A 27228-nucleotide genomic window follows, 5' to 3' on the forward strand; every position below is an offset into this window, starting at 1 on the left:
TTGTTACCAGGCCCAGGCTCAGAGAGGGCGGGCCAGAGAAGCAGGAAGAGGAGAAGGACAGCGGCCCCAGAGCCGGCACCTACTCAGCCGCCCCGGAGGCTGCCGAGAGGTCCACTCTGCTTCAGCCTCAGCAAACAGCCCCAGGGCAGTCCCGGCGCTGGGCACACTCCACCGGGGGAGTGGAGGCACAAACAGCATCGCCTCGGAGCAGCTGAGTGCTGAAGCTTGCCAGGGAGCGCTTTGTTGCCTGTGCTCCAGCCTCTCTGGGGGAGGAGGAAGGGGCCGAGCCGCCAGCAGAGGGCCTAGGTCTGCAGCTGGAGATTCCAGGCAGGCCCAGAGCACAGACCCAGGACAGAGGTGAGTCAGGCAAGCTGGGGGCATGAGGGCGGGGGTATGGGAGACCCCTGCGGTCAAGACCACCCTTCCCACCGCTCCTAATGACTCAGCACTGCTGTCTTACATTCCACACCTATTTACTGGATACTATCTGGGGGCCGGGCCCTGTGCTGTTCCAGCTGCAGGACATATGAAAAAGACCCTGCCCTTGCAGAGTTTACCTGGTAATGGAGGGGACAGAAATAGCCATGGGGGGTGGAGACGGGCAGAAGAGAGGAGACAGGCTGGGTGGCCTTGCAGGGATCCAGGAGGCACATGATGGGGGCTCCCTGAATGCGCCAGGCCCCATGTCAGCACCCCCAAGGCCCTGCCACCCACTTAGGTTTAGACGCCTGCGTATGAATCCCATTGGCTTCATGTGGCTCTGTGACCTCACAGAATCCTGTCCTCTCTGTAAAATGGTAATAATAAAAATAGCATGTCTGTAGGGTTGTGGTGAGAAGAAAGGGGATCCAGACAGTGGCAGCAACGGTTTCCAGCATGTTCCCTCCAGCTAGGCTCTGGGGCCCACGAGCAAGCAGACAGGAAACACGGAGCTGCTCCGCATTGCCCACTCTGATCACCCACTGGGGACACCAAGGGGTGCTCAGTTCCCTAGAGGGGGCTGCTACCAGGAAGGCCTCTTGGAGGACGGGTCCCTGGAGGCTGGGGCTCACTAGGAGCACAGGGCAAACAGTGGAGGCAAAGGGGTGGAGGAGAGTGAGGAGGCTTGGGTGGGGTCAGCTGACCCAGGCAGGGGGCCAGAGGGGTGGCAGGTGGTTGGATGGCGGGGAGTATGAGCTCCATGCCACAAACAGTGGGCACCAAGGAGCAAATGCCAGGCAGGGAAGGGAACCAACGTGACTGCCGTTTGAGAGCCCACCCGGCAGCCAGGAGGACAAACAGAAGCAGTGAGGCCCGGTGAGAGATGATGGTGGCCTGGGTAGGGACCATGGGGATGAGCAAATGGATCTGAGAGACTCAAGAAATAGAGCAGATGGTACCTGGTGGTTGCCTTGTTGTAGGGGAACAGGCGCTTCTAACAGGCTGCATGTCTGCTGCAAAGGATGCAGGGTCCACCCTGACTGTGGAGGACACACAGGGGCTCCAGGGGCAACACTTCATAGGCAAGGAACAAGCTCCCTGCCCTCAGCTCTACAAAACCCCTCAAGCTCACAAAAATGGGCTGAATGAGCCCAGGACTTAGGGGACCAGATGAATGGGACCACAGGACCCCAACAAGCCCCCTGGTGGGGCTGTGGCATGCACAGACCCCATCCAACTCTTGGCCACCTTCACCTGTGTATGTAGAATCCAAACACTTTACCTCTTTAAGATTACCTTTCTTCATGCATGACTTTCATTGGCTTGTAGGATTTCCCCAGACAATGCTTAGAACTCAAACTGCAGTGGGCAGAACACAAGCTGTGTAATTACACCTTGTGCAAATCTTGGCTAACATGCACTGAACCACCATTTTACTGAGCAGTTGCTATATGCCTAGACAATGCCTGGCACACAGCCAGCACATGCCCACAGGGAGGAGTGTGGGGGTGGAGTGGCACTCAAATACTCAGGGGAGTTGCTTTCCTTCACCCAGCAGCCCCTGGCTGACACTCAGCCCTGGGCAGTTCCTTCTGTGTACAGGTTCTTAGCACTGCCCAGACACCAGGCAGATCCAGGCTGAGATGGGCAGCCCAGTGCACCGAGTGTCATTGCGGGATACCTGGAGCAGGCAAATGCACCCCGACATAGAGAGCGAGAGGTACATTCAGTCCTTTGACGTGGAACGGCTCACGAACATCCTTGATAGAGGTGCCCAGAACACTGCCCTCCGGAGGAAAGTCGGTAAGAGGAAGCTGGGAATGGAGTACCCGCTTAGTGCCCTGTGCTTTTCTTGGAAAAAGAGTCCTTGACTAGCAGCCCCACCTCCAAATAACAAACTTTGCTCTCAAAATTCCAATGTTAGAGATTCATGCCTTTGGACTGTAAAGGCATCTTTAACATGTCAATATTCCATGAGCCCATCTGAGGGACAGAAGAGTCCAGGCAATGAAAGACCTGGATGCTGGTCCTCTTCTGCTACTGCATCACTTTGTGACCTTGAGCAAGTCACTTTCCCACACTGGGCCTCAATCATTACATCTGTAAAATGACAGTAACATCTGACTTCCTTTCCATGTACATGAGGCAAGCAGATGGGAAGATTTGAAGGTGCCAGGAACCTCACCCTGCTGTCTAAGCCCTCTGTTCTCTGTCCCTGGCAGAAAGCATCATCTACAGCAACCCAGAGTTTAGCCCAAAGGATAATTATTTCATGACCCAGAATGAACATTACGAGGCCGCTGTTCGGAAGACATTCCACATCCAGATGATAGCACAGCGCCTGAGCTGGGCAGAAGACAGTCTTGAATTACGTTATGCTTACAGGTGCTCACTCCCAAGGCAACCCCCACCCCAGAGAGAAATTCACCTGGGATTATCCAGAAACCTCTAGCCCTATGAGCTATATTCCCCCAAACAGGCAATACTTTTATTGGGAAACCAGAATGCCACATGGCTCTCCCCTACTGCATCCTATCAGGCCGATGGTACCTAGGCCCCTGTTGCCAATGGGCTGCTCAGTCCCCACGTCTCTCTCCCACAGAGCCCTTTCTGGAGTCCTGGCCTTCAGTTTACACCGAGTCTTCCTGATAGCCCTCAGGAGCCTGGGATCAGAGGAGCAGATTGACAAATGGGTCCCACTCTGCAACAACTTCCAGATCATCACAACGTATGCCCAGACGGAACTGGGACATGGTGAGCCAGGGCTGCTGCGTGCAGTGTACAGGCCGTGCGCTCCCCAGTTCCAGAGGCCCCATTCACACGGCAGCAGCCAGACTGTGTATTTCATATGAAAACGTTCCTGCAGGTGGCAGTCAAGGGTCTTGAGGCACAGCTGCCTTTCTCTAATTTACATGAACATACTGTAAGAGCTAGTAGGGAATACGGGCTCCTTCTAGAAATGTCAGTATCCCTTGTCATAGGCTGGCCACGTGTCCCCTGCACAGCTCGGGGTGAAAGGAGAGAAATGCCTGTGGGTGAACTTTGGGAGCCGCCCCGACTCCATTCCAAGCCAGTGCCTGAGAGGCCAAGCTCGGCCTAGTCTCTAGATGCTGCTCCCTAGGTGAGATTCTTGCCCAATGTCTAACTCCCCTCCTTGATTCCAAGGGACGTATCTTCAGGGCCTGGAGACTGAAGCCACCTACGACGCAGCCACCCAGGAGTTTGTGGTACACAGCCCCACAATGACTGCCACCAAATGGTGGCCTGGGGACCGTGAGTATCCATCCACCCCCCACCCCCATCTGCCCCAGGGAGAATGAAGCCGGAGAGAAGAGCACTATCAGACCTCAGACTGATTCCCTGTTTAGGCTGGTGACCCTGGGCAGGGCAGTTCATGTCTCTGAGCTTCAGGTTCTGAGTCTGTAAAATAGGTGGGACATGGAGAATTTCATCAGTGAGTGGCTGGCAGGCCCCCACGGGACTGTGAAGTAGCTGAGGAAGCCAGCCTAACTTTGGGGGGATGGGGAACAAGGCTCTTACACACACACACACTGTCTCCCTCCTCCTACACACCCCGGGCCCAGTCCCAGGCACCCCCCATAAAACCCTAGGTCCTCTTATCTCCCAAGCTAATGATTAAGCTTGCCACGGGCCAGAACACAGGGTCCTACAATCACAGTTGGTGAGAAGAACATCCCTCACTGCTCCAGAGCCGCCGGCGCCTCCCGCTGTGGCCACCAGGTGGCGACCGCACTGCGCTTCCCGAGGCGCGCTTCCCTCCGTTTGCGAATATACCTCTGAGGCCACGACCGTGGCACTTAGGGACTCATTCAGTGAACATTTATATGGAAAAGAAATACGACAAATGTACGGAGTCCAGTGAAAGCAGGAAGAGAGAGAAAGAGGCAAGAACCCAGAAAGCAGAGAGCGAAGAGGGGAGAATAGGAAGGCCAGCTGTCAAAACCACAACCGTGTAGAGGAGAGAAACCAGCTTCTGAAATCAGGCTTAAATCCCAGCTCTGGCCCCTCCAGGCCAGTGACCTCCACTGTGTCACGCCTCCCTGAGCCTGTTTCCTTATCTGGAAAACAGGACTCATCATACCTGCCCTGCAAGAACTGGAAAAGCAACAGCACAGGGTCTGGCACCACCTGGACTTTGATCAGTGGTAATTACCTGCATTCATTATTATTAGGTTGATGGCAGTGTGAGTAACAGGTTTTTGAGAACAGAAAAAATAAAGGCTTGCTGCCTTCACGGTGCCTTCTGCAAGTCCCTGCGAGGGCGGCTCCCCTCCCTGTGTTCAGTGACCTTTTGAGGCGCCCAAAGAGCCCATCAGCTGTGGTGGAGGCAGCGAAGCGCACGTCTCCTTGTGATTCGAAACCTGCCGTGGATTCTGGCAGACATACCCCAGCAGTTCTGTCTCCTTCATTCCAAAGGAAATGGCTCAAGGGCACACACTTCAGCCAGAAGATCATAGTAGAACCAAATTTTTAAAGATGCCAAGCTTTCCCAGATTGTTCCATTTGAGCTGTTTTCATTAAAATCCATAACCTTTGTCAAGACTTGCCTTTGGAAGAGAGAGGCCCCGGGGGCTTTGGTCCCCTCAAGATCTCCGTCGGCCTCCTTGAGCCTCCCCACTCCTGCCCGTGTACAGTAGGGTGGTTGCACAAACCTGACATTTAGACGGACTCCCTGCACCTCCAACCACCAAATGGCCGCCCATAAATCCCTCCAACCCAATGCATTCTAGAGCCAGACCCATTAAAGCTCTTTGGGTGGTTCCAGGCATTTCCAGGGATGCGTCCAGACCGTGTGCGTCAAGGGTTGTCCTTGATAAGCAACTCTGCTGCCCTGGACACCACCTGCCCCACTGCTTGGCCCCACCAGACCAATCCAGTCCCCCCGCTGCTGCACATACAGCCTTGCACCCTGTCCCTGTGTGGTTCCCTGGAAATACCTTTGCCCTGCAGTGCACTCTCCCTAACCCACTCCCCCTGAGGCTGATCGGATAAATCCCCAGCCCAGCCTCACGGAGCGCCCTGCCCTGCTGCTTGCTCCACAGCGGGCGGGCGCACATCCAGGTTCCTGGTGGGAGGTGGCCTGTCTGCTCCATGCACCAGGATCATGCTAGGCCTCTCATCTCTCTGCCCTCAGTGGGACGGTCCGCCACCCACGCCCTGGTCCTGGCCCAGCTGATCTGCTCAGGAGCCCAGAGGGGCATGCATGCCTTTATCGTGCCCATCAGGAGCCTCCAGGACCATACCCCACTGCCAGGTAAGCCTAGGCTGCTCCCTCCGGGGCCCTGATGGGAAGAGGACCCACCAGACCTCACTCTCCTGGGACCCCAGAGGCCCATGGGAGAAGCTGGGACATGTCTCCCTTGGGCAGGGAGGCGTCCAGCTGGGTAGACCCGGTGCTTACCAACTGGGTGGAGACTTCATCAAGATTCAGCACCTGTCTGACCTCAGCTTGGTCCCCTGCAGAATAGGTGTAATAACCTGTGTCACAGGTCACTGAGACTCAGATGGGCTCAACAGCAAGCACTCAACTGACACATGTTCCCATGCCCATCTCCTCCCAGGAATTACTGTTGGAGACATCGGGCCCAAGATGGATTTTGACCACACAGACAACGGCTTCCTGCAACTAGACCGCGTGCGGATCCCCAGGGAGAACATGCTGAGTCGTTTTGCACAGGTGGGGGTCCTGGGGAGGATGCACACCTGCACTGCCGGCAGGGGGAACCGTGGCTCACCAGAGACTGCTGCTAGCTCTGGGTCCTCCTCCACGGCGCTGAGCTCGGGGTACCACCCTCCTCGGAGAGGCTCTGGTGTTGCCCAGACCTGGGTCAAAACCCCAGCTTAGGACTGTATGATCCTGGGCAAGTCATGTGACCTCCCTGAGCCTCAGAGTTCTCCTGGGTAAATCTCCCTCATGGGGTGGCAGAGCAATCATGGGGTGGGACGGTGAGGCTCTGAGGAGAAGGGGAGTGGGCTGGGGTGACTGGCACACCGACCTACAGTGCGTCCGGACATGCCCACTTGTGGAGCAGACGGGCCGAGCGATGCAGAGAGCTCTGGCGGGTCCCCATCTGCCAGGCATTACCCCTGGCTGAGGACTGTGGGGAGGTCCACGGTGTCCCAGGCCAGGAGCTGTGAGCCAAGCTGATGGGCTACCCAGCAACAAGCACAGATATGTTTCAGTTTTAGCATCCAGCATGGCCCATCCCACGCGTTCAGGCTAACGGCCGGCATGCGCATTCAGGGGGAGCAGTCCGGGCCGAGGTGGCCGTGGGGCATGGAGGCCCACAGTTCTGGGTATCGGGCAGGCGGGGAGCCTTGGCTCACACCCAGTGCCTGTCCCTGGTCCCCCAGGTCCTGCCAGATGGCACCTACATCAAGCTCGGGACAGCACAGAGCAACTACCTCTCCATGGTGGTGTTACGGGTGGAGCTGCTGCTGGGCGAGATCATCCCCCTGCTGCAGAAGGCCTGCGTCATCGCCACCCGCTACTCGGTGGTCCGCCGCCAGTCCCGGCTCCGGCCCAGGCAAGGAGTGCCTGGAGGCTGACCTCCACAGGGATGGTCTCTGCTGGACCCAGCCCATCTGGTGCTGTTGGAGTGGGGGTGGGAGGGCCTTTCTCTGGATCCCTCTAATCTTGGCTAATGGGAATGACCCACTGACCTGACCTGGGTCTGCCAGTGTCTGGTCCCATCGGGCTCAGTGTGAGCGTGTGTCTTTGCCCTATGCCACCAGGCCTCTCACAGTCAGAGGCCAGTGGGGTCCTGACAGAACTTGTGGTGCTGAGGCTTCCCCCTGGCAGTTCTGGTCCTGCTAAATGACCCTCGGCCACTCACTCCCTGCCCTCTCTGGACCTCAGTTTTCACACGTGTGAAGAGTGAGTCATCAGGCCAGAACTGGAGAGCACCCAGTGCACTAGTCTGGTGTGGTTTCCTGCCAAGGGCTCAAGGATCTGGGAGCCTAAGTGACTGAGGGCCGGACGACACCCTCAGCTGAGCCCCTGCCAGCCAGGGGAGCTTAGGCTAGCTGCCCCACCTCTTGGTCCCTCAGCCCCTCATCTACAAAACGGGCCTGATGGGCATCTTTGTGGGTGGCATGGAGGGTGAAATGCAATCAAGCACACCAGGCCCCCACTCTGGCACACCTAGGCACCCTCAGCCAACCTGGGCTTCAGAATCTCAGGCTACAGGACCTTCCCGGGAGGACAGGGATGCTGGGAAGGTGCTACCCAGGATGTCCTGTCTGGAGCCATTTTCTGGGTTGCCGTTGTATCCCAAGGATGGTTACAATACATGTGTCCAGGCGAGGAGCTCCTGCCCCCAGGATTCTCCCCATCAGCCATGGTGGCTTCTCACATTCACACTTTCTTTTCATCCACAAGCAGTTACCATGTGCCCCTACAAGGCAGACACAGTCCCTACCTTGGGATTCCACCAGACCCAAGTTCACAGCCTGAGAGTTACTGATTAGGGCCAACATATTTCCCAGCACACGGCAGGTGCATCTGGACAAAGGTCAAGGTTCAAATCATCCGGGTTTGATTTGAATCACAGGCCACAACCCATTACCCCAAGTCCTTGAGACCAGATGTTCTTGGGATTCAGCAGTTTCCAGCTTTGGGGAGGATAATCTAGTGCACATGCTGGACTTTTGTAAGCCTCCCCGACAGGGGCAGCACCCATAAGCAAACAGACCAATATTTCTGGTGACTGTCATATTAGAGGAATTTCAAAATCATCACTAGCCGCATGTCAGTTCAGGTCAAGTTTTGCAATGCGTCCTAAAACACTGTCCATTTTTAAGGCTTTTATGGCAGTGGAGCTACGGGAAGGTGGCTGTGGCATGGAGTAGTCTTCTAAACTTTTCTTCCCCTCAGCGACCCAGAGACGAAAATCCTGGACTACCAGACCCAGCAGCAGAAGCTCCTCCCGCAGCTGGCCACAGTCTACGCATTCCACTTCCTGGCGGGCAGCCTCGTGGAGTTCTTCCAGAGCGCCTACAGTGCCATCCTGCACAAAGACTTCAGCCTCCTGCCCGAGGTGCCCACTGTCCGCCGGGGCCAGGGGCTGGGAGGGCGGCTGCAATGGTCCCACCACTGGGAAGCGCCCCGGCCCCCCTCAGGGGCTCCCTCAGCCTCCCCATCCCCGGCCTTCCGGTATCCCAGGGTGAACTCCACCCCCGCATATAATCCCACCCACATCTGGGCCCCAGAAAGCTCCAAAAATGTTAGCAGAGATAATCGCACACAGTGTACAGAACATAGGCACACAGTCCCTGGTGTGCATTTGAAATCCAAAAAGCTCTGAAAACTGAGGTCCTTCAGCACTCGTCAGTGGCATGGTTTGACCTGCACCGATCTGGTCTACCCCACTGAGTGTGAATACATTTTGCAGCAAAAGCATTAATCTGCTCGATCATTACAGCTGGCCCAGCCTCCTCTAGGGGTGTTACATACCTATCTTAAATGCCCTGCTTTATCTTTCTAAAATTCAGAAAGTATTCTGGGTCCCTAAGGGTCTCAGATAAAGGACTGTAGACTTACAGATACACTAAGCTTTTTAAGCTTTAGTGTGTCCAGGCCCTGTGCTTTATAAGCATTGCTTCATTAATCCAGCTAAACAGCGGGCACCATTTATATACTCATTTTACAGATGAGGAAAGTGAAGCTCAGAGAGGTTAAAGGTCATGACCTTCCTCCAGGACTTAAAAAATCTAAAGGGCAGGTAAGGGCTTTCAAGAAACCAGGTTGGTTGCCTGGCAGACCCCCTACAACCCAGAGCAGTGGGTTAACGGTGGACCTCCATCCTCATAGGCCAGCTCTCCAAAGCCTCCACTTTCCAGCAAAATCCACAGCTCCAGGATGGTGGGGAGCCTGACCCAGGAGGCCTCCTCTTCCCAGGACCCTGGACACACCGGTCTGGACAGTTTTCCTTTGTTCTTATTGCCCCTACAGCTACATTGCCTCATTGTATGACCTTGGGCAAGTCACATAACCTGTCTTTCACAGCCTTCCTTCATAAAGTTGTGAGCTGAGGACACACAGTAGGTGCTCCATGAGCAGTAAGCAGGGCTGTTACTGGAGGGCCCCTTTGCACCAGGTGACTCTCCTCCTGTTCTTGCAGCTTCACGCACTGAGCTCAGGTGTGAAGGCCATGGTGTCCGACCTCTGCACCCAGGGGGCTGAGGTTTGCCGCAGGGCCTGCGGTGGACACGGCTACTCGAAGCTGAGTGGCCTGCCGTCACTGGTCAACAAAGTGACTGCCTCCTGCACCTATGAGGGTGAGAACACCGTGCTCTACCTACAGACGGCCAGGTAAGGCCCAGGATGGTGCAGGCCTCTGCCGGCCCGTGGGGGCCCCAGGAAGCTTCTGCTTAGATTGAAACCCTGTCTGATGCCTACAGAGGGGCAAACCTGGGGAGGTGCCATATGGAGATCGTCCAACTCCACAACGTGTCTGCCATCCAGCCGCTTCTCCCCAGATTCACGGCAGCTTGCAGCCAGGCCTCCTCCTGCCTCACCTGGACCACAGCATCTATCTCCTCACTCCACCCTGCCCACTTCCGTCCTTTCTCCACAGGCGCCAGAGGGATCTTTTCAAAGCCTAGAGAAGATCACATCTTTCTCCTGCTTAATATTCTTCAATGGCTTCCCACTGCTCGGGTGAAAATGCCACACTCCCCGTGGCCGCCGCCCCCACCCCGACCCGCTCTCACAACCCCCGCCCCTGCTCACGCCGCAGCTGCAGTCTCCTTCCCCCCCGCCACGGGCCTCCACATGCACCGCCCTCCCCCTGACGCTCTCGGCCCCCCATTCACTGTTGCGTGGCTGGCTCCTTCTCATCCTCAGGGTCCCAGTTGAAATGACACCTCCTCAGGTGCCCTCCCTGACCACCCCACCTCGTCCTGTTTCCCTGGGAGCAGTTGCCACAGCCTGAAAGTGTCTCCTGTGGCCAGTGCCCCCCGCCGCCCCGAGGGCAGGGAGCCCTCCTGCCCTGCTCACCCCGGTGGGCGGGAGGCAGTTTCCTTTCACTTCCTGCCTGGGGTCTGGAGGCTGACAACACTTCACACACTCATCTAATCTCAAGGGACTGGAAAGGGCACATACTTCCCCATGCAGGGAGAAAGGGCTTACCAGTAAATACGACATAACAGTCCTTGAAAAATTCTTTCATATGTAACATATATTGGGATTTCTTTTCAAATTACAAACAGAATACGACACCAAGGAGCAGACACTCTGTACCCCGCACTGTGCTGAGCTCCTGACAAACACTATCTCATTAGGCTTTCCAAACCCCCTAACAGTGGGGGTTAAAGTCCCCATCTAGGGACGGAGGAACTGGGCTGAGGGCGGTGGAGTGACTTCTACCGCGTCACACAGGCCTCAGCGGGAGCTGCCTGGAGTCCAGTGCTGTCTGCACCCAGAGCTCATGACCGTGGATCACCATGAGAAGCTAGAGGTCACCTGTGATCCTCCAACCCTGAGTGTCACATTATTCTTGCACCCACCCCTCTTTTAGCTAAGAAAATCTAATTTCCACACTCACTATACAATTCACCATAAATCCCCAAATCACAAGATCCTAACCAACAGAAAAGATTCTGTTTGCTCAGATAGCCAAAGGGTCTCTGTTCAGGAGCAGAGTGGGTCTGCCCAACTCCACAGCTCCAGCCCCATTCCAGGGTGGCTGCCCTCCCTGAGGGCCTCCTGGCAGGCTGGGTGGGGGCTGGCAGTGAGAGCGACCATCACGAGGGACCAGGGCAGGAGCCAGCTGGCCCTGGTTCTCCCAGGGAGCCTGAGAGTACAGGGCCCTGGGAGAGAGGTGCGGGGCTGCCCTCCCTCTCACCTGCCTCCACCCCAACCCCAGGTTTCTGGTGAAGAGCTACCTGCAGGCTCAGGCCGCCCCAGGTACCACATCGCAGAGGTCCCTCCCTCAGTCTGTCGCATACCTCAGCGCACCTGACCTGGCCAGATGCCCAGCCCAGAAGGCAGCCGACTTCCTCCACCCAGAGCTCTACACTACTGCCTGGACACACGTGGCGGCCAGGTGAGCCAGAGCTGGGAAATCAGCCACCCCACCCGAAGGGCAGGCTTCTCCCGCACTAGGGCCTTCAGGGTTGGGTGGATAAGCATTCAGACATACTCTCCCCAAAACCACCCCCTTCTCCAACCTCCCAGTCCTCCCAGCTCCTGACACCAGGAGTAGAGAGGAGGGGAGGCCACACCAATCAGCAGTAGACCACACGCACGTCCCCATCCTGGTCAAGGCAGTAGAGCACCTCTCTGGCTGGCATAAGGAATTTTAAAAATCTTTAGGTTCTTATTGTGACTTGCAATATGGAGAATATACCCATTGGTAAATACTATGAATGTATCTGAATGTAACTACTAATAAATAAAGCAACACTCATATGTTTGAAATATCCCATGATCTGAAAATAGTTTTCAAAAATATGACTGCATCAAAGGATAGAATTAGTTTATTTCCAGGATCTAGTAGGCTGGCTCCAGGGAACACTAGCAAGACCAAGTACTCATCCATTTTGTCATTCAACAAATATTGTCAGGCACCTACTGTGTGTCAGAAATGTCCAAATATGCCCAGAGGCTGGAAATAAAAGGAGGTCCTAGCCAAACACAGAAAAGATGGAGATATTTAACTACCTAAAAAGCAAACCTTCTGAATCCCTCCCCAACTAAAACACATAAACAACCTGAGCAGAATCTTTTCAGCATTTAAGAGGTCTTATATCCCAACCTGTGGTCCCAGGGATGGCTAATAGTTATTGCGAGATCACAAGCAACTTGGGACATTCATTTATTTATTACTCAAATATTAAGTGCCTAGAATATGCCAGGCACCATTCTAGGCACTGGGGATCAATCAGTAAACCAGTCTGATAAAAAGCCCAGGCCTCACAGCTAACATTTTAGTTGGGGGAGGTGAGGTATACAAAATAAGGCTGCTCAGGATAATAAAAATACTATTATAGTGCTTCTTGCTTGAAACTCTGTAACTGAGTTTCAATAGATCTGTTTACCTATTCCCTGACAAGCAAAATAAATATTGCTTAATAAAATTTGCTTTGCATACAAATTCCAAGAGTCATGAGTAGATGGGTGGGGATAAAAAATAAAAGAATAAAGGTTAAGTAAATGGTAAACGACAATTTATGGTTTGGAGGACAAGGGCTGGTTTTCCTTTCCTTTTTTTTTTTTTTTAAGGCCCCTTAGGCAGAACTTGGCACAGGCTGGTGACCAACAGGCCTCACTAGTCTTTAAAGAAAAACCATTCTCCTTGCTTACCACAGGTAGTCAACAGAATGGCCTGGAAACCTGGTTTGAGGACGGAGTCTGCCTTAAAAACTGGAGGCTGAACCTGGCTTCAGGCCTGCAGGCCTACAGCTAGGACATTTGGAGGTTAAGAGAGGCTCCACTCCTTACTAGCTGTGTGACCCTGGACTACTTAGTCAACCTTTCTGGGATTCAGTTTTCCCCCAGTACAAACTGGAAATGCCTGCTCTTAAAGGGTTAAAGACCTAATGTGCATCAAGCATTTAGCTTTGCAACACCAGTACACTGTCATTAACTAGGAGTTATTTCTACTTCTGAGGGACCCTAGGCAGCCTGGGACCAACCTCCATCAGTCTCTTTTCCACTCAGTCAAGAAGCTGGACCTCTTTCCCTTGTCCTTCAGGCTCATAAAGAACTCAGTGCATCATTTGCAGACTCTGATGCAGTCCGGGGCCGACAGGCACGAGGCATGGAACCAGACCACCATCATTCACCTCCAGGCCGCTAAGGTGAGCCACCCGCCAGCTGATGCTGAAAGGCACCTGCTGTGTTTCACCAGCAGGCTGCCCTAATGCGAAAATCTGAGCTCTGCCCGTTATTCCCCAGCCCTGCTCAGCAGCTGCCCTCATCTCACTTCCAAAGCTTTAGTCCAGGGTATTTTAATTAAAGGACTCAACTCCAAAGCAATCTTGCTGGCAGCTCGTAGGGAAAAACGTAATGAGGCAGTGTTATTGGATTTGCTTCAGGTTGTTCACAGATTTCCTCCCAGATAGAAAAGCAGGTCAAGTCTCCCCTTAGCCCCACAGGCAATCCTTGGATGTCTGATTCAATTTCCACTAGGTTTTCTGTGTGTGCATAATTCACCATCAGTAGGCAAATATTTGAGCACCCACTCAGCACCACACACCGGGCTGGGTACTAGGGGCTCAATCGAGGAAGCACTGTGACGGGGGAATACCGGCTGCCACGGGTCCCAGAGCAGGTGCACCTCTGTCCTCCTTGAGGAGCCGGGAAGTCTTCTGAGAAGTGGCAGGTAGGCCAAGACTTCAAGGATGAGCTGAAATTAGGCAAGCAAAGGGTAGAATCGGTGGCTTGGAACAAGTTTTCCCAGCAAAGGGAACAGCAGGTGCAAAAGGAGAGGCAAGAAAAGGCATGGGGCTTGGGAGGCCATGAAAATCCTCCCAAGGAGGAAGCCTGAAACAAGGCAGGAAGGAAGGCAGTGGGGAAGGAAAGCCAGGCAAGGCCTAGGACCTTCCGCACCACTGAGAGAGGTTTGGATTTTGTTTTCATTGCAAGGAGAAAACCTGGCAGTTTGTATCATGGGAATGAAGTGATCAGAGTTTCATTCTACAAGGATCATGCAGGCTGCAGGGGCAGGAGTGGACTGGAGGCCAGAGGTCAGTTAGGAGCAGGCAGCAGTCTGGGTGAGGGCCAAGGGTGGTCCTGACCATGAACTTGGCAGAGGGCATGGAGAGAAGTGGGTAAGATGCAGAGATTAAGGCGGTAGAAGAAAGGCAAAGCTTCAGAGAATAATGGGGTGGGAAAGAGGTAACAGTGACTCCCAAACTCTAGCTTAGGCAGCTGGGGTTCTGGCCCTACCTAAAGCTGAAAAATCAAGGTGACCCTTCAACCCTCAGGCATCAGGCCCAGAAAATGGCAGCCTTAGAACAGGACAGCTGGAAGGAGGGCTTTGCAGCAGCCCTGGCGGGGCAGGCCTGTCGGCCAGCTGGGCAGGAGCGCCACCTGGCGGCCCACCCCCTCCATCACATCGGCCGGTGGGGTATGCACTCTGCCGCCCTCCGTTCTGCCCAGTGCACTGCAGGGACACTCCCTGCTGTGCTAAAGGCGCTACCAACACAGAGGGGAAAGCCGAGGCTGTGCTCTCACCAGCCATCAGAAGGGGAACCACAGCCGCCCACTAGCCATCCGTTTGCCAAACCTATGCCCTGCCTTCAAATGGACCAGATACTGCTTGCCAAGGTTATCTCATTTAATACACACAATGATGGGAGGCGGCCTTAGCTTCTCCGCCTGTAAAACAAAGGAGGGTGGCAGCGCCCTCCCTTCTCTGACCCTATAATCTTGGACCCTGTCCAGGGAAGGCGTCAGTCCCTAGGACCCTGGGAGCGGATGCTGGTACCCAGTATAATCCAGCCTCAGAGTCTGGTGGCTTTGGCATTGCAGGGTAGCAGCTAAGAGTACAGACCCTTAACAGGGGGGCAGATGCCCTGGTTTGGGATGCCCTTCACTACCACTTACCAACCATGTGACCTTGGCAAGGAACCGAATCTCTCTGCCTCAGTCTTCTCATCTGCAAAATGGGGCTAATAATAGTACCTACCTTGTAGAACTAGTATGAAGATTAAATGAATTAATACATGTAAAACTTAGAGGTACCTAGCATATAAACACTACACTCTACCCCCAAACTAGGCAGGTGAAAAGATTTAAACAAACACACACAAACAGTAAATAAAGTCCACAGTGTTCAGAACATGGTGCGAAGGCCACTTCCCTCCCTGGAACGTACCCAGCTTTCCCAAGCCAAGGCCCGGGACCTCAGGCAGCAAAGCATCACTGCACTCCCCAACCCACGACCTTGAGAATTTAAGGATGTGGCCCTCAGTTAGGACAGGGAAGCAGGTCCCAGGAGAAAAGAAGTGAGGGTCTCCAGTTTTGCCAAACAGGGTCCAGTTTGAGCACAAGGGTGTCTGGACTGGCAGAGGCAGGAGAGCCCATGTGCCCTCCTCCGTGAGCCACGGGGGCGTTATTAGCCCCCAGGGGAGGCCTCCCTGGAAGAGGCACAGACTTCACAAGTGACTCAGACTGCTGGCCTATTGAAGAGCTTGGTGGCTCCCTGACCTCCCCCCAGCCCCCAACTGTGTCACTCACAGCCTGCGCTGACCTGAGTCCCAGGTACGCAGCCACCCTGCCTTCCACAGTTCACCTTCCTGCACCCCAGTGGTGCAGCCTCCTGCAAGTACAGCCCTCTGCCCACGACATTCCCTAGGCCTGGAACGACCTTAGCCCCACTCCTTGTCCCCCTGGGTAAACTCTGAATGCTCAACACAACACTAGGCCTTGTTTAGTTAGTACCAGCACTACAGGCATTACAGGGGCGCTATCCTACAATCTGCATTTCTGTTCAAATGATCCCCAGGTAATCTGTATGCATGTAAAAATTTGAGAAGACCTGATTTATATGATCTCCTTTCCTCTCTCCCCTCCATGGAAGTCATAAATAATATGAAAATAAAGGTAAAGATAAATAAAAGAAAGTAAAGATAAAACTAAAGTGCCTTTGTCTTGGGGAAAGGCAGAATATTCCAGAAATCATTATGAACCCGGCCTGGAAGAAGCAGGGTCCCGAAAGCCTCCTCGGGGTCAGGCGTGAATCCTCTGGTTGCTGGGCAGTGGGAGGAAGTCGCTCCCGGGGCTGGCAGAGGGAGCTCTCACCAGGCTGAGGGCAGGAGTCCCTTACCAACCGGCACCCGAGCATTACTGCACCCAGAGCTGGGCTGTTACACGTGGGCTGCTCACCGCAAGGAGTTTACGCAGTAGCTGGGATTAAGTCTGTGTACATCCTGAACCCCTACTTTCTCACCCACAGTGCACATACACACCCCGCTGCCGCCGCCGATAACCAGCTATTTTCTCGAGGAAAGCGGTGCTCTGCCCCCAGGCCAGCGGCCAGTGCTCCTGTCCCTTTCGCTCTACTTTCACACCTACTTCAAGCTGCCTCGAGCACGAGGACGCTAGTAGCCAGGTTCCAGAGCCCGCCAGCCCCCAACGTGCGCGCACACACACACACACACACACACCCGCACAGAGGCCCCGTCACACCCTCGGTGAGCCAGGAGGGCCGCTGGTCACCCTGCTGGGAAGCACAGGCCCGCAGCACACCTGGTCCAGCCGTCCTGTCAGGCTTCCGGGATGACCTCTTCAGTCAGAGACCAGAGGCTAACGCACCCTGTGTCTCGGTAGGCACACTGCTACTATATCACTGTGAAAAGCTTTACAGAAGCTCTGGAGAAACTAGAAAGTGAACCGGCAATTCATCAGGCACTCAAACGCCTCTGTGATCTCTTCGCTTTGCACGGCATCCTGACCCACACGGGCGACTTTCTCCACGATGGCTTCCTATCTGGCGCCCAAGTAGATGCGGCGAGAACAGCCTACCTGGACCTGCTCCTCCTCATCCGGTGAGTGGACAGCTCTCAAACCACAGGCATCTTCAGGGAATAACCTAGGCTCTTTGCTCACTTCCAACTACAAAACCTTGCCAACTGGGTTTTTTTGACAGACAATAACAGCAACAGCCCTGAAGAGGCCTAAGGCCTCGCAGCATTACACCATGACAGCATTACGACCTGATGAAAGCGAAACCGGGAAATAATTAGAAATTAAAATACACAACAATAAGTTATCCAGCTACCTGAGTTGACCTCTTTAGCACTGTCAAGGAGAAAGGACTAGTATCCACAGGATACGAATAAAATTCAGGCACACTACATAGTAATACTATGTATTAATAGCAGTACTAATGAGTCTTAACCATTGCTCCTATTGAAGGAACACATGTGTGCCAGGCACTATGCCACAGCTTTTACATACATCATCTCATTTAATCCTTATAGGTTTACCCTAGGTCACACAATCGCCAGAGGAAGCACCAGCTACAATCTGGGACCCCAAAGTACCTGCTCTTACGTTGTGTGTTAAAGTTAAGGCTGTGCTATTGCTTATTTCAGATATTTCCTGGTCTTTGTTGAATGTGCTTAGGCAAACTCTTACTAAGTTGACTGAACTACTGTAATCCTCCTGCAGATTCAAGATAAAAATTTTTAAACCCTGTAACTCATAGACTGATTTATAAAACAATAATACGAAGAGTTTTTAAATGAAGCATAATGTAGTGCAGTTTAGGGCCATGACATACTAAAGCAATCCTTTCATCCTGTTAAGTTTATATATAACCTAAATGATCACTTAAAGAACATTATCAAAAACAAAGGGTAAGGAGGAAACAGAAATTAAAACAATACAGATAAGTCACCATTATCTGCAGGATGAGAAATGGGCTAACTTGAGAACACAACCTTTCTGAAAAAATATGATGCCTGTGTATGGGGCCTGGGGGATCTGGGGTGTGGGGCGTGCCATGTGTGAGTGTCCTTTCCCTTAGAACCGCCAATGGTTCACATCATCTACAAGACTGACGAGAATTAGAAGGAAAAATATCTGAAATTTCTTAAAAATAAGATATTCGTGATGGAGGTGAACCACCAAAAAAAAACTAGACCAAATTCTTTTCATTTTTAACTATACAATATGTTACCTTCTATTTATGTCTCCATATAGGTGCCTAAGAGAGAGTGAGTGTTTAGTAAATGTCTATTCGATTAAATCATCAAAACTTCTCAAAAATGCATTTTATACAATTATGCTACAGGTATTAAATTTTCCCTAAAATAGAGAATTCCCTAAAATAGAGAATTAATGGTGGAAACCATTAATAGTGTGAGTGAGCAAGCCCAAGTGTATCTAACTTTCTGAAACGCTTGGCATTTAAAAGCACACAAACAATAATGTTCTAGTCCTGATTGGCAGAGAGGATGAAACACAAAAGATCACCTTAACTCCTCATAAGCATGGCTTTGTATCTGCAACAGCATTTCTAAAGTGCTTCCCTTGGCCCCAGAGACTACATACAGTTCCAGACAAGACAGACAGCATGGACAGACAGACAACTCGGCAAGCATCAGACCCCCAGAGCCATTTATTCACATCATGGTTCCTGCCTGAGTAACCTTCCCGCTGCTGCAGGGTAATTAGGTCTGTGACAGACTCCATGCTGCAAACAGTTCTGTGCCAGTTTCCTGCCTCGGTTTTTCAGTATTGCCTTCAGATTTCCGAGATGACAAATGAAGGTTGGCACGCTGTTCAGAGTCATACGAAAAACCAGCTCTCTGTGTCACATTACTGCTATTTGAATTTTCAGTTGTTTAAGTGGTCATAAATCTCAGTTGGACAACTTCCAGGTAAAGATGCCCGACTGTACATTGTTACTTGGGTTCGCTCCTGAACTAAAACATCGGCAAATGGATTACGATTTTTTAAAAGGCATAAATCCACAAAGAGAAAAGAGAACAGAAGAAGCGTGAAAATTAGAAAGTAGACGGACAAACAGTGACTCAGCAGGCCTGAGAAAACTGAACCATTAACCAGAAGTGGAAAAAGCCAAGAGCCCCAGGGACCCCCAGCGCTGGGTGCCTCTGGCAACATGTGGTGGGTGGGTGGGGGTCAGACAGACAGGAGGCCTGACGCCCCAGTTCTCCCCCTTCCCTCTGCTAGTTTTCAGGCTTTCCTTTCCTGCACCCCTACAAGGGCACACAGAGGGGTCTGTGGACAAGGGAACACAGGGCATAGATGAGGGTGGAGCTGCCCTGCAGAAAACGGGTGCTTGGATAAATGTTTACAAGCCAAATGCCCTTTTCCCACTGGTTCCCAGAAAACCGGCAGCCAGGCCAGTGCCCTACAGATGATAACATGATCCTTCTCTGGACAATCTGACCAGCCCAAAGGAGACAGAGCTAAAGACACTGGTGCCGTGGTGCCCCAACGGTCCTCCCAGTGCATCCCATAGTGAACCCCACTTGACAAGCACACCCAGACTGCTAATCAGCTAGTTAGTGCCCCACTCTTAGCTGTGATCAGACAGTCAGGGGTCACCAGACACCTGAGGAAAGCCCCTGACATGAAAGAGAAGAAAACTAGCAAGAACAAGGCGACCTGGAGGACACAAGAGGACCATAAGGGAGAAGAGAACTTTCAAGAGATCAGTAATATCCTCAAGAGGGAAGAGGGCATGGTGCAACCAACAACACAAGAATGCCATTTCTTAAAAAGTAATATTCAGAGAACAAAAGAGCTCTATGAAATTAAAAGCTGATAATGGAAATGAAAAACTCAACTGAAGGCCTGGAAGATAAAGTTGCAGAAATCTCACAACAAGCAAAAAGACAAAAAATAATAATAATAATAATAATAAGGGGAGAAAAGCTAAAAATAGTAAGATGACTGATCCTGTCCATAATCTGTAAAACAGGTTTAGAAAGAGAAGACACAGAAGACAGAAGGGGGCAAATCATTCATAAAATAATTCAAGAAAACACCCCTCAAATGAAGTTCCAGGTTAAAAGGCCATAAATGCTTACAGACCAGAGGCGAGGAGACACACACACACACACACACATACACACACAAAACAAGTCCAGTGCAGAGTGGAGTGTGTGAAATGGTACTAAATGCTTTTGAAGGAAAAGACAGCAGGGGGAAGATCGGGGATGCTTGGGTGGCGGGCAGGGGGTGCTGCAATTTTAAATTGGTCAGAGAAGGCCTCCCCAGGAGGGCGACCTTTGAGGACAGATCTCAAGGTGGGGAGGTGAGGAGGAGCAGTGAGGTTGGCTGGGAAAAGAACATTCCAGGAGAATAAATACAAATGTCGGAGGTCACCCAGAGACCAGAGCAGAGGTCACAGAGACTGGAGCTGCGTGACCGAGGTGGAGAGTGAAAGCAGAGGGCAGAGAGTTAAGGGTTCCTGGGAGGAGCAAAGGAGAGGGTGTAAGTCACCACAAAGACCTAAGACTTTGGCTTGTACTTTGTGTGAGAGCGGGAGGGTTTCGAGCACAGCACAGACCCAAGCTGATGAACATCTCCAAAGGACCACTCCAGATGCCATATTAAGAGGGGACAAAGCAAAAAAGCAAGAGGACCAAGTTAGGAGGGTCCTGCAATAATCCAGGTGAAAGACAAGGGTGGACTGGACCAGGGGGATGGTTCTGGAGGTGATGGAAAGTGGTCAACGTTTGGATTTTGGATGTATTTTGAAGACAGAACAGGATTTGCTGACAGATAAAACATGGGGTGTTAAAGAAAGAGGTTCAGGCTTTTGGCCAGGAGAGAGTTGCCACTCATTACAAATAGGGGAGGGCACAGAGGGCTGGGTTTGCGGAGGACAGACAGGAGAGGGTCCAGCTTATCAGGAGTAAGGTTTTGAATACGTTAGGTTCGAACAGCCTGTTAGAAACCAAGTAAGCTGTCAGTAAGCAGGTAAGTGTAGCCGGAGAGAGAAACTGGGAAGTCACTAGCAGGTGGCTGGTACTTAGAGTCCTAAGGATGGTATCACAAGGACAGAGTGTATGAAGGGAAGAGGGCCAAGCACTGGGTCTTGGGACCCTCCAAAGATGACGAGGAGGAGGGTCTAGGGAAGAGCTATTTCGGGGGTGATCTAGTTCAGAATAGGTGGAGAAGAACTGGGAAGAGCAAGCAGAAACGAGTGTAACACTTTCAAGGAGCTTTCTCATAACGGGAGCCCAAGTATGGCATAGATGGTGGGGAGGGAAATAAAGTCAAAAGCTTGTTTTAAAGATGGGAGGAATGACAGCATGCTTCTATACTGAAGCAGAGGGGGGATTCTGATGTTACAGGGGAAGGCAGGAGGATTTCCGGAACATTTCCCTCCAGAGGGGAAGAGGGGAAGGCATCTAGTGGGCAAGGCAGGACTGGCGTGCGCCAGGAGCCTGGGCAGTCACCTGCCCCAGGAAGAGGGGCAGCACTGTTAGTAATGCACCGCCTCTATTTCATCAGCCAAACAGGGAGCAAAGGCTCCAAGGTAAGAGATGCTGGGAGTGCATCTGAGGATGGAAGAGAAGGGGCTAAAATAATCAGCTAAAAGAATGAAAGCATCAAAATTAGAGCAAAGTCCTAGACAGCTGGGCGGCAAGAAGGACCCACATGAGCCCTTACTACGCAGCCGGCACTGGGTTTTCCAGCCACGCACAGCTGCTGGGTACAAAATCAGTGGAAAACAGATGAAGACGGATGCGATTTCACTAAACAAGTATGACAAAGCAAGAAACAACTACTTAATACATTTTTGAGGTTGGGAATATGATAGACCTTGGGATTTCAGTGGGATAAGGAGGGAGATGAGGGACATTAAACTGGCGCTAGGTCCAGGAGGGTCGAGAGTTATAGAGCCCTGTGGGAAATTCCCCTCATAATGGGAGGAGGGCTTGTCCAGAAAGGATTAAAATTGGCACAGCACCCCAGTCAGCACAAATGCTTTGCGAAATGAGGGTCAGGGAACAGTATCACAAGCAATCATACTATGTTTTATGCCCTTTGCTAAAAAAGAAGGGGACGCATGCAAGCAATTTTTTAACACATCATTCAATAGGCAGAAATAAAATACAGTTTGTTGCTGGAAAGGGAAAAAAAGGATTATAGAAGTGAGGACATGGCATAAGCTAGGAAGACAGGGAACGGGGAGAGGCACGCGCCTGGTGACAGTTCTGGAGGAGCTGCAGGTGTTTGTGGTGTGACCTCGGCAGGGGCACAGAGGGAGGCTGTGGGACCAGGTCAGTGGAGAAGGTCTGAGGAGCTGCGCAGCCGGGTTAGAGGAATGTTCACACAGACGGCGGAGTCGTGAGGTTAGACAAGGGTGCCGGGGAGGGAAGAGCGAGCCCAGAGGTCACTGCAGCTGGGACCCGGGGCAGCCGTAACAGGACGCAAGTCATGATGGCGTAAGCACTGACGGTGTCTGACCAGATTATAACTAGACTGGGAGGGAGGAAGGCCAAGAAGAGGAAGCATGACATGGGGAGGTGAGGTAGGGCTGAGAGAGGGGTGCTAAAAATCTACCCGCTGTTTGTAATGGAGACTCAGCAGAGAAGATCTGAAAGGGACCAAGAAGCAGCGATACAAACAAGATAGGGACATTCAGTAAATACCAACAACGTGGCCGAAAGACTGAAATTTGTGGGGGACACGGGAGCTGGAGGTGAGGGATGGGGATACGGTGATTCTCCATAACAAGCCTTAAAGAACTATTTGACTCTCTATATTAGGCACACATAATGATCAAAATTAAAACAAAATTAAAGCGGAGTTTTGTTCGAATAGTGAAAAGCAATGCAACCTCCAAGTAGGTGTTATTATTCGCCATCCCAGACTAATTAGCGTCATAAGAGCAGCCTACAATACTCACAAACTCTTGTGCTCTCTCACAGGAAGGATGCCATCCTGTTAACTGATGCTTTTGACTTCACCGATCAGTGTTTAAACTCAGCCCTTGGCTGTTACGATGGAAACGTCTATGAACGTCTGCTCCACTGGGCTCAGAGGTCACCAACCAACACTCAGGTAGTGGAGTAGAACAAACTGTAAACTGTGTAAAAAGAGGGAACACACATCCCTGTTTTCTCATTTCTAACTGGTTCCCGTTAGGTTGGCAATCACCTGGCATAGCATGTCTGTTTAAAACATTTTGGGAATACATAAAAGGCACCAGGGCTGAGGACGTGACCTGGCAGGAACCCGTCTGGACTGTCATCAGTACAACACACTGCTCAGGATCTGGTAAAGAGAATTGGGAGGAAGGCCCAAGTGCTAAATCATGGCTTGACAAGTGCATACACACAGAGCGGTGCGGGGGCTTTTAAGTAAAAAAAATAAGAAGATAAATCACTGTGGTGATTTAACCACCTTATTGTGAGCCTCCAACTCTGTTTTGTGCTGATAAAGGTGGGTATTCAGAGGTGACAGGAAGCTGGGGTGGGGGTCCCTCTCAGACCTGACTGCCTGCTAGAGACACCTCCTTTCTTTTCACTCTAAGGAACAAAATCCCAGAAGTAAAGAAGGGTGCACTGCCTCCAATGGCCCAGGAAAGCTGTATAAATGACAATTATAAGGGTTATGGTGAAAAGATCCCCAACTGTCCTAGGAAAAGAACTCCCAGAACTCCATGTTAACAGAAGATGGGGAGGACTCATAAAATCCTATTAGTCTAGGGCTATGGTCCCAGACTGCCTGCTACGAGCCTCACTGGGAGAAGTAAGGAATATCAATGACTACATTCACTGGGGTAAAGAAATAAACCTCATATACTTAGAATGTTGGGAACCCATATTTAATAGCAGATTTGATATGGATGATCAAAACAAAAACAGTCTGTAGATACACAACAGATTGTTTTAAGGTCTACAATTCAGATATGTTATTCAGATGGTGAAGTTTAACTTTTTTCCTCTCAGTTCAAACTTTAGAAAAGGTGTCTTCACACCTCATCAAATTGACAACTCTCAGGCTGTCACTCACACTTAGCATGGTGTTAGATTTGCTCTTAACTTCTTGCATCCTGTGATATCTCATAGCCTAAGTTAACATGATTATCTAACGTTGTAACACAACCACTTCTCACCAAGATGTCAGATAGAAGGCCAGTCCATTTTGGTCATTCCCCATCTCCAGGAAGGCATCCTTTTAACTCAACCAGGAAATACATAGAACTTGCCTAAAGAAGGTAAGATACATTTACCACGTAGCACAGTTAAGCTACTTCTAGCATGTTGCTTTTTCTAATGGTTAGATCTCTCTCCTTCCTAACATTTAAATCCTGGCATAAGGCTACAGCAGCCCTCCCACTCCGAGTAGCCCTGGTGGCCTAAGACAAATGTCCGCCCTTTGGTGCACCAGACAGAAAGCCACCCTGCTCCAACACCTGGCAGGAAATGCTGACCTCGGATCTAGCTCAGACCTGTTCTACTAGCAATACAAGGGAACACACCAGTTCTCCTGATTCCACGTTTAAAAGAATGTAATCTGGATCTCATATGAGGGCAGGCTTATCTGAACGAGGGCATGACTGACCCACAACATCAACAGATTGGACCAGATGTTGATGCGCTGCACCCCATCCACTTTCCTCTCTTCCCTACCTCCTGCCACTCGACTGTGACAAGGATGGAATCATCTTCTTAACGCCAGGATCTATTACAGAGCAGACACTTTGTTTTTATGGAATAAAAGAGCGTGGTTTTATGACCTACGTGGCGAGGCGTGGGGCACCGCTGCACACTCAGTGCTGCGGACTCTTGCCACCCTAGCTTGTATCACCTTGCTAAAAAAGTGACAGGTACAGCAAGGTGGCTCTTTCATGCACAGCAATTTAGGAATGTGAGATTATAAATGACCTTGGAGAACTGCTTCCAGTTAGTTAAAATGACACTCAGTTGACTGCTAATATACAGCCACATCATCTTAACTTCCGGCTCCTGTGGAGACCACCAAAAATAGCCTCATAAGGTGTATTTTTCTAGCCTGCTGTAGATAATTTTGAAACTACAATGAGAGGCATTCTTCCTCATTTCCATTAGCAGGAAAAGACACACTACAGGTTATTTCAAATAAATTAAAAGTTAACAGCTACATTGAAGCATGCCTTGTAGATACAAAAGTACAAATGAGAATATATTCACTGATATTTTCTACCAAAAGTGCTATGCTGGGTTACATGCCTTACCTAAGACGGCCTCTCTTCTGTCTAGGGCGCTTCATCTCTAAACAGGATGATAAGCTCTCTCTTGGTTTACTCCAGTCTTGGTGTCTGCTTTTTGGCTTTTTTCTTGATCTGGAGCCTATTTCAAGCCAGTTTCTCCAAAGTGAACTGCAATAGGCTGTTCCCTCTCCCCACGTGAGCTCATATCTAAGTGACTCCCTGCAGACACAGCAATGCAGGAACCACAGGGGATAATTTCAAAACAAGAATCGCATTCCCCCCAATTATTTTACTGTAAAATGTGTCCAAGTAGTTGCTAGATGCATTAAACGTATCTACTGATTCACTTATTCAACAAGTATCAATTGAGCATTTGCTATATGTCAGCAATTGTCTCAAGCAGTAGAGAACAAGAGTCACAGGCCCTGTCTTCAAGGAGCTTACAGTTTGGCCTACACAGGCAAAAAAGTATATAAACACATAAACAGAACAGATGAAGCTACAGCTAAGGAAAGAATCAAGACATTACAGCAGACAACAATGGGGCTAACCTACTCTGACATAGAATATCTGCTTACCTGATTCCACCTCTGGGTCCTTGCTTTGTAGTTAACGTTCAAAGAGCCTCAAAGAGTCAAGCCTCTTATTGGTATTAAATTCCAAAAGCAGATGATAAGATGTGCTTTTAATTGGCCACCTGTATCCACAATTAAAAATCTGCATGAGAAAAGGAAGGATGCCCTTTGGAAAAAAATGCTTCTCCATATGTTCACACAAAATGAATTTTTTAAATCATTTTTAAAATGAAGGGTATTATGTAATGCTACTTTTTGAAACTAAAAACTCAAATTTAAAAGTAGAAGTCATTAATCCAGGCAGAAATATTCTCTTACTAATGCACTTCTTTCTACAAACAGGAGAACCCTGCCTATGAGAAATATATAAGACCACTATTACAAAGTTGGAGATCCAAGCTGTAAAATAATCAACGGCATTCAAGAGGCACCACTATGTGATAATAGTACTATGGCCAATATATCATTAAAATGTTGAAGTATATGTATATATATATATACACACACACATATATATACACAGAGAGAGAGAGACAGACAGAGAGAGAGAGAGAGAGAGAGAGAGTCATCTTCTTGAAATGGATCAAAGACCTGAATGTAAGTCATGAAACCATAAAACTCTTAGAAGAAAACATAGGCAAAACTCTCTTAAATATACACATGAGCAACTTTTTCCTGAACACATCGCCTTGGGAAAGGGAAACAAAAGCAAAAATGAACAAATGGGACTGCATCAAACTAAAAAGCTTCTGTACAGCAAAGGACACCATCAGTAGAACAAAAAGGCATCCTATAGTATGGGAGAATATATTCATAAACGATATATCCAACAAGGGGTTAGCATACAAAATATATAAAGAACTCACACACCTCAACACCCAAAAAGCAAATAACCCAATTAAAAAACAGGCAGAGGATCTGAACAGACACTTCTCCAAAGAAGAAATTCAGATGGCCAACAGACACATGAAAAGATGCTCCACATCGTTAATCATCAGGGAAATGAAAATTAAAACCAGAATGAGATATCACCTCACACCAGTTAGGATGGCCAACATCGACAAGACTAGGAACAACAAATGCTGGTGAGGATGCAGAGAAAGGGGGGACCCTCCTACACTGCTGGTGGGAATGTAAATTTGCTCAACCATTGTGAAAAGCAATAGGGAGGGTCCTCAAAAAACTAAAAATAGAAATACCATTTGACCCAGGAATTCCACTCCTAGGAATTTACCCAAAGAAAGCAAGATCTCAGATTCAAAAAGGCATATGCACCCCTATGTTTATCACAGCACTATTTACAATAGCCAAGATATGGAAGCAACCTAAGTGTCCATCAGTAGATGAATGGATAAAGATGTGGTACGTATACACAATGGAATATTATTCAGCCATAAGAAGAAAACAAATCCTACCATTTGCAACAACATGGATGGAGCTGGAGGGTATTATGTTCAGTGAACTAAGTCAGGCAGTGAAAGCCAAGTACCAAATGATTTCCCTCATTTGTGGAGTATAACAACAAGGCAAAACTGAAGGAACAAAACACCAGCTAACCCACAGACTCCAGAAGGGAC

General features: G+C 50.5%; 1 protein-coding gene across 10 annotated transcripts; it reads left to right on the forward strand.

Moving 5' to 3' along the window:
• Nucleotides 1-223: 223 nt before the first annotated feature.
• Nucleotides 224-27228, forward strand: ACOX2 (acyl-CoA oxidase 2). 10 transcript variants are annotated; one of them, XR_008999478.1, is made up of 16 exons: nucleotides 1313-2223; nucleotides 2643-2805; nucleotides 3023-3174; nucleotides 3586-3693; nucleotides 5576-5695; nucleotides 6003-6118; nucleotides 6796-6968; nucleotides 8318-8480; nucleotides 9564-9754; nucleotides 11310-11489; nucleotides 13056-13245; nucleotides 16721-16938; nucleotides 22810-22942; nucleotides 23027-23323; nucleotides 23415-23663; nucleotides 25994-27228. XR_008999478.1 is itself a non-coding variant. In XM_057508196.1 (15 exons), the coding sequence occupies exons 2-15, from the start codon at nucleotides 2064-2066 to the stop codon at nucleotides 26054-26056; spliced, it is 2130 nt and encodes a 709-aa protein (XP_057364179.1). In that variant the 5' UTR covers nucleotides 224-357; nucleotides 2007-2063; the 3' UTR covers nucleotides 26057-27228. The 10 variants fall into 10 exon arrangements, 7 of the variants coding, with proteins under 7 accessions (XP_057364179.1, XP_057364181.1, XP_057364176.1 ...); XR_008999479.1 differs by having other exon boundaries at nucleotides 23027-23158; XM_057508196.1 differs by lacking the exons at nucleotides 23027-23323; nucleotides 23415-23663 and adding an exon at nucleotides 224-357 and having other exon boundaries at nucleotides 2007-2223.

Source organism: Manis pentadactyla, chromosome 1, assembly GCF_030020395.1.
Source record: "Manis pentadactyla isolate mManPen7 chromosome 1, mManPen7.hap1, whole genome shotgun sequence".
Classification (NCBI taxonomy): Eukaryota; Metazoa; Chordata; class Mammalia; order Pholidota; family Manidae; genus Manis; species Manis pentadactyla.

Excerpts from the sequence above, each read along its gene's own strand:
- ACOX2 (XM_057508196.1), top strand. The coding sequence starts at position 2,064 with ATGGGCAGCCCAGTGCACCGAGTGTCATTGCGGGATACCTGGAGCAGG. Across the intron at positions 2,806-3,022 it reads GAATTACGTTATGCTTACAG|AGCCCTTTCTGGAGTCCTGG; the intron begins GTGCTCACTCCC and ends TCTCTCCCACAG. Across the intron at positions 6,119-6,795 it reads TGCTGAGTCGTTTTGCACAG|GTCCTGCCAGATGGCACCTA; the intron begins GTGGGGGTCCTG and ends CTGGTCCCCCAG.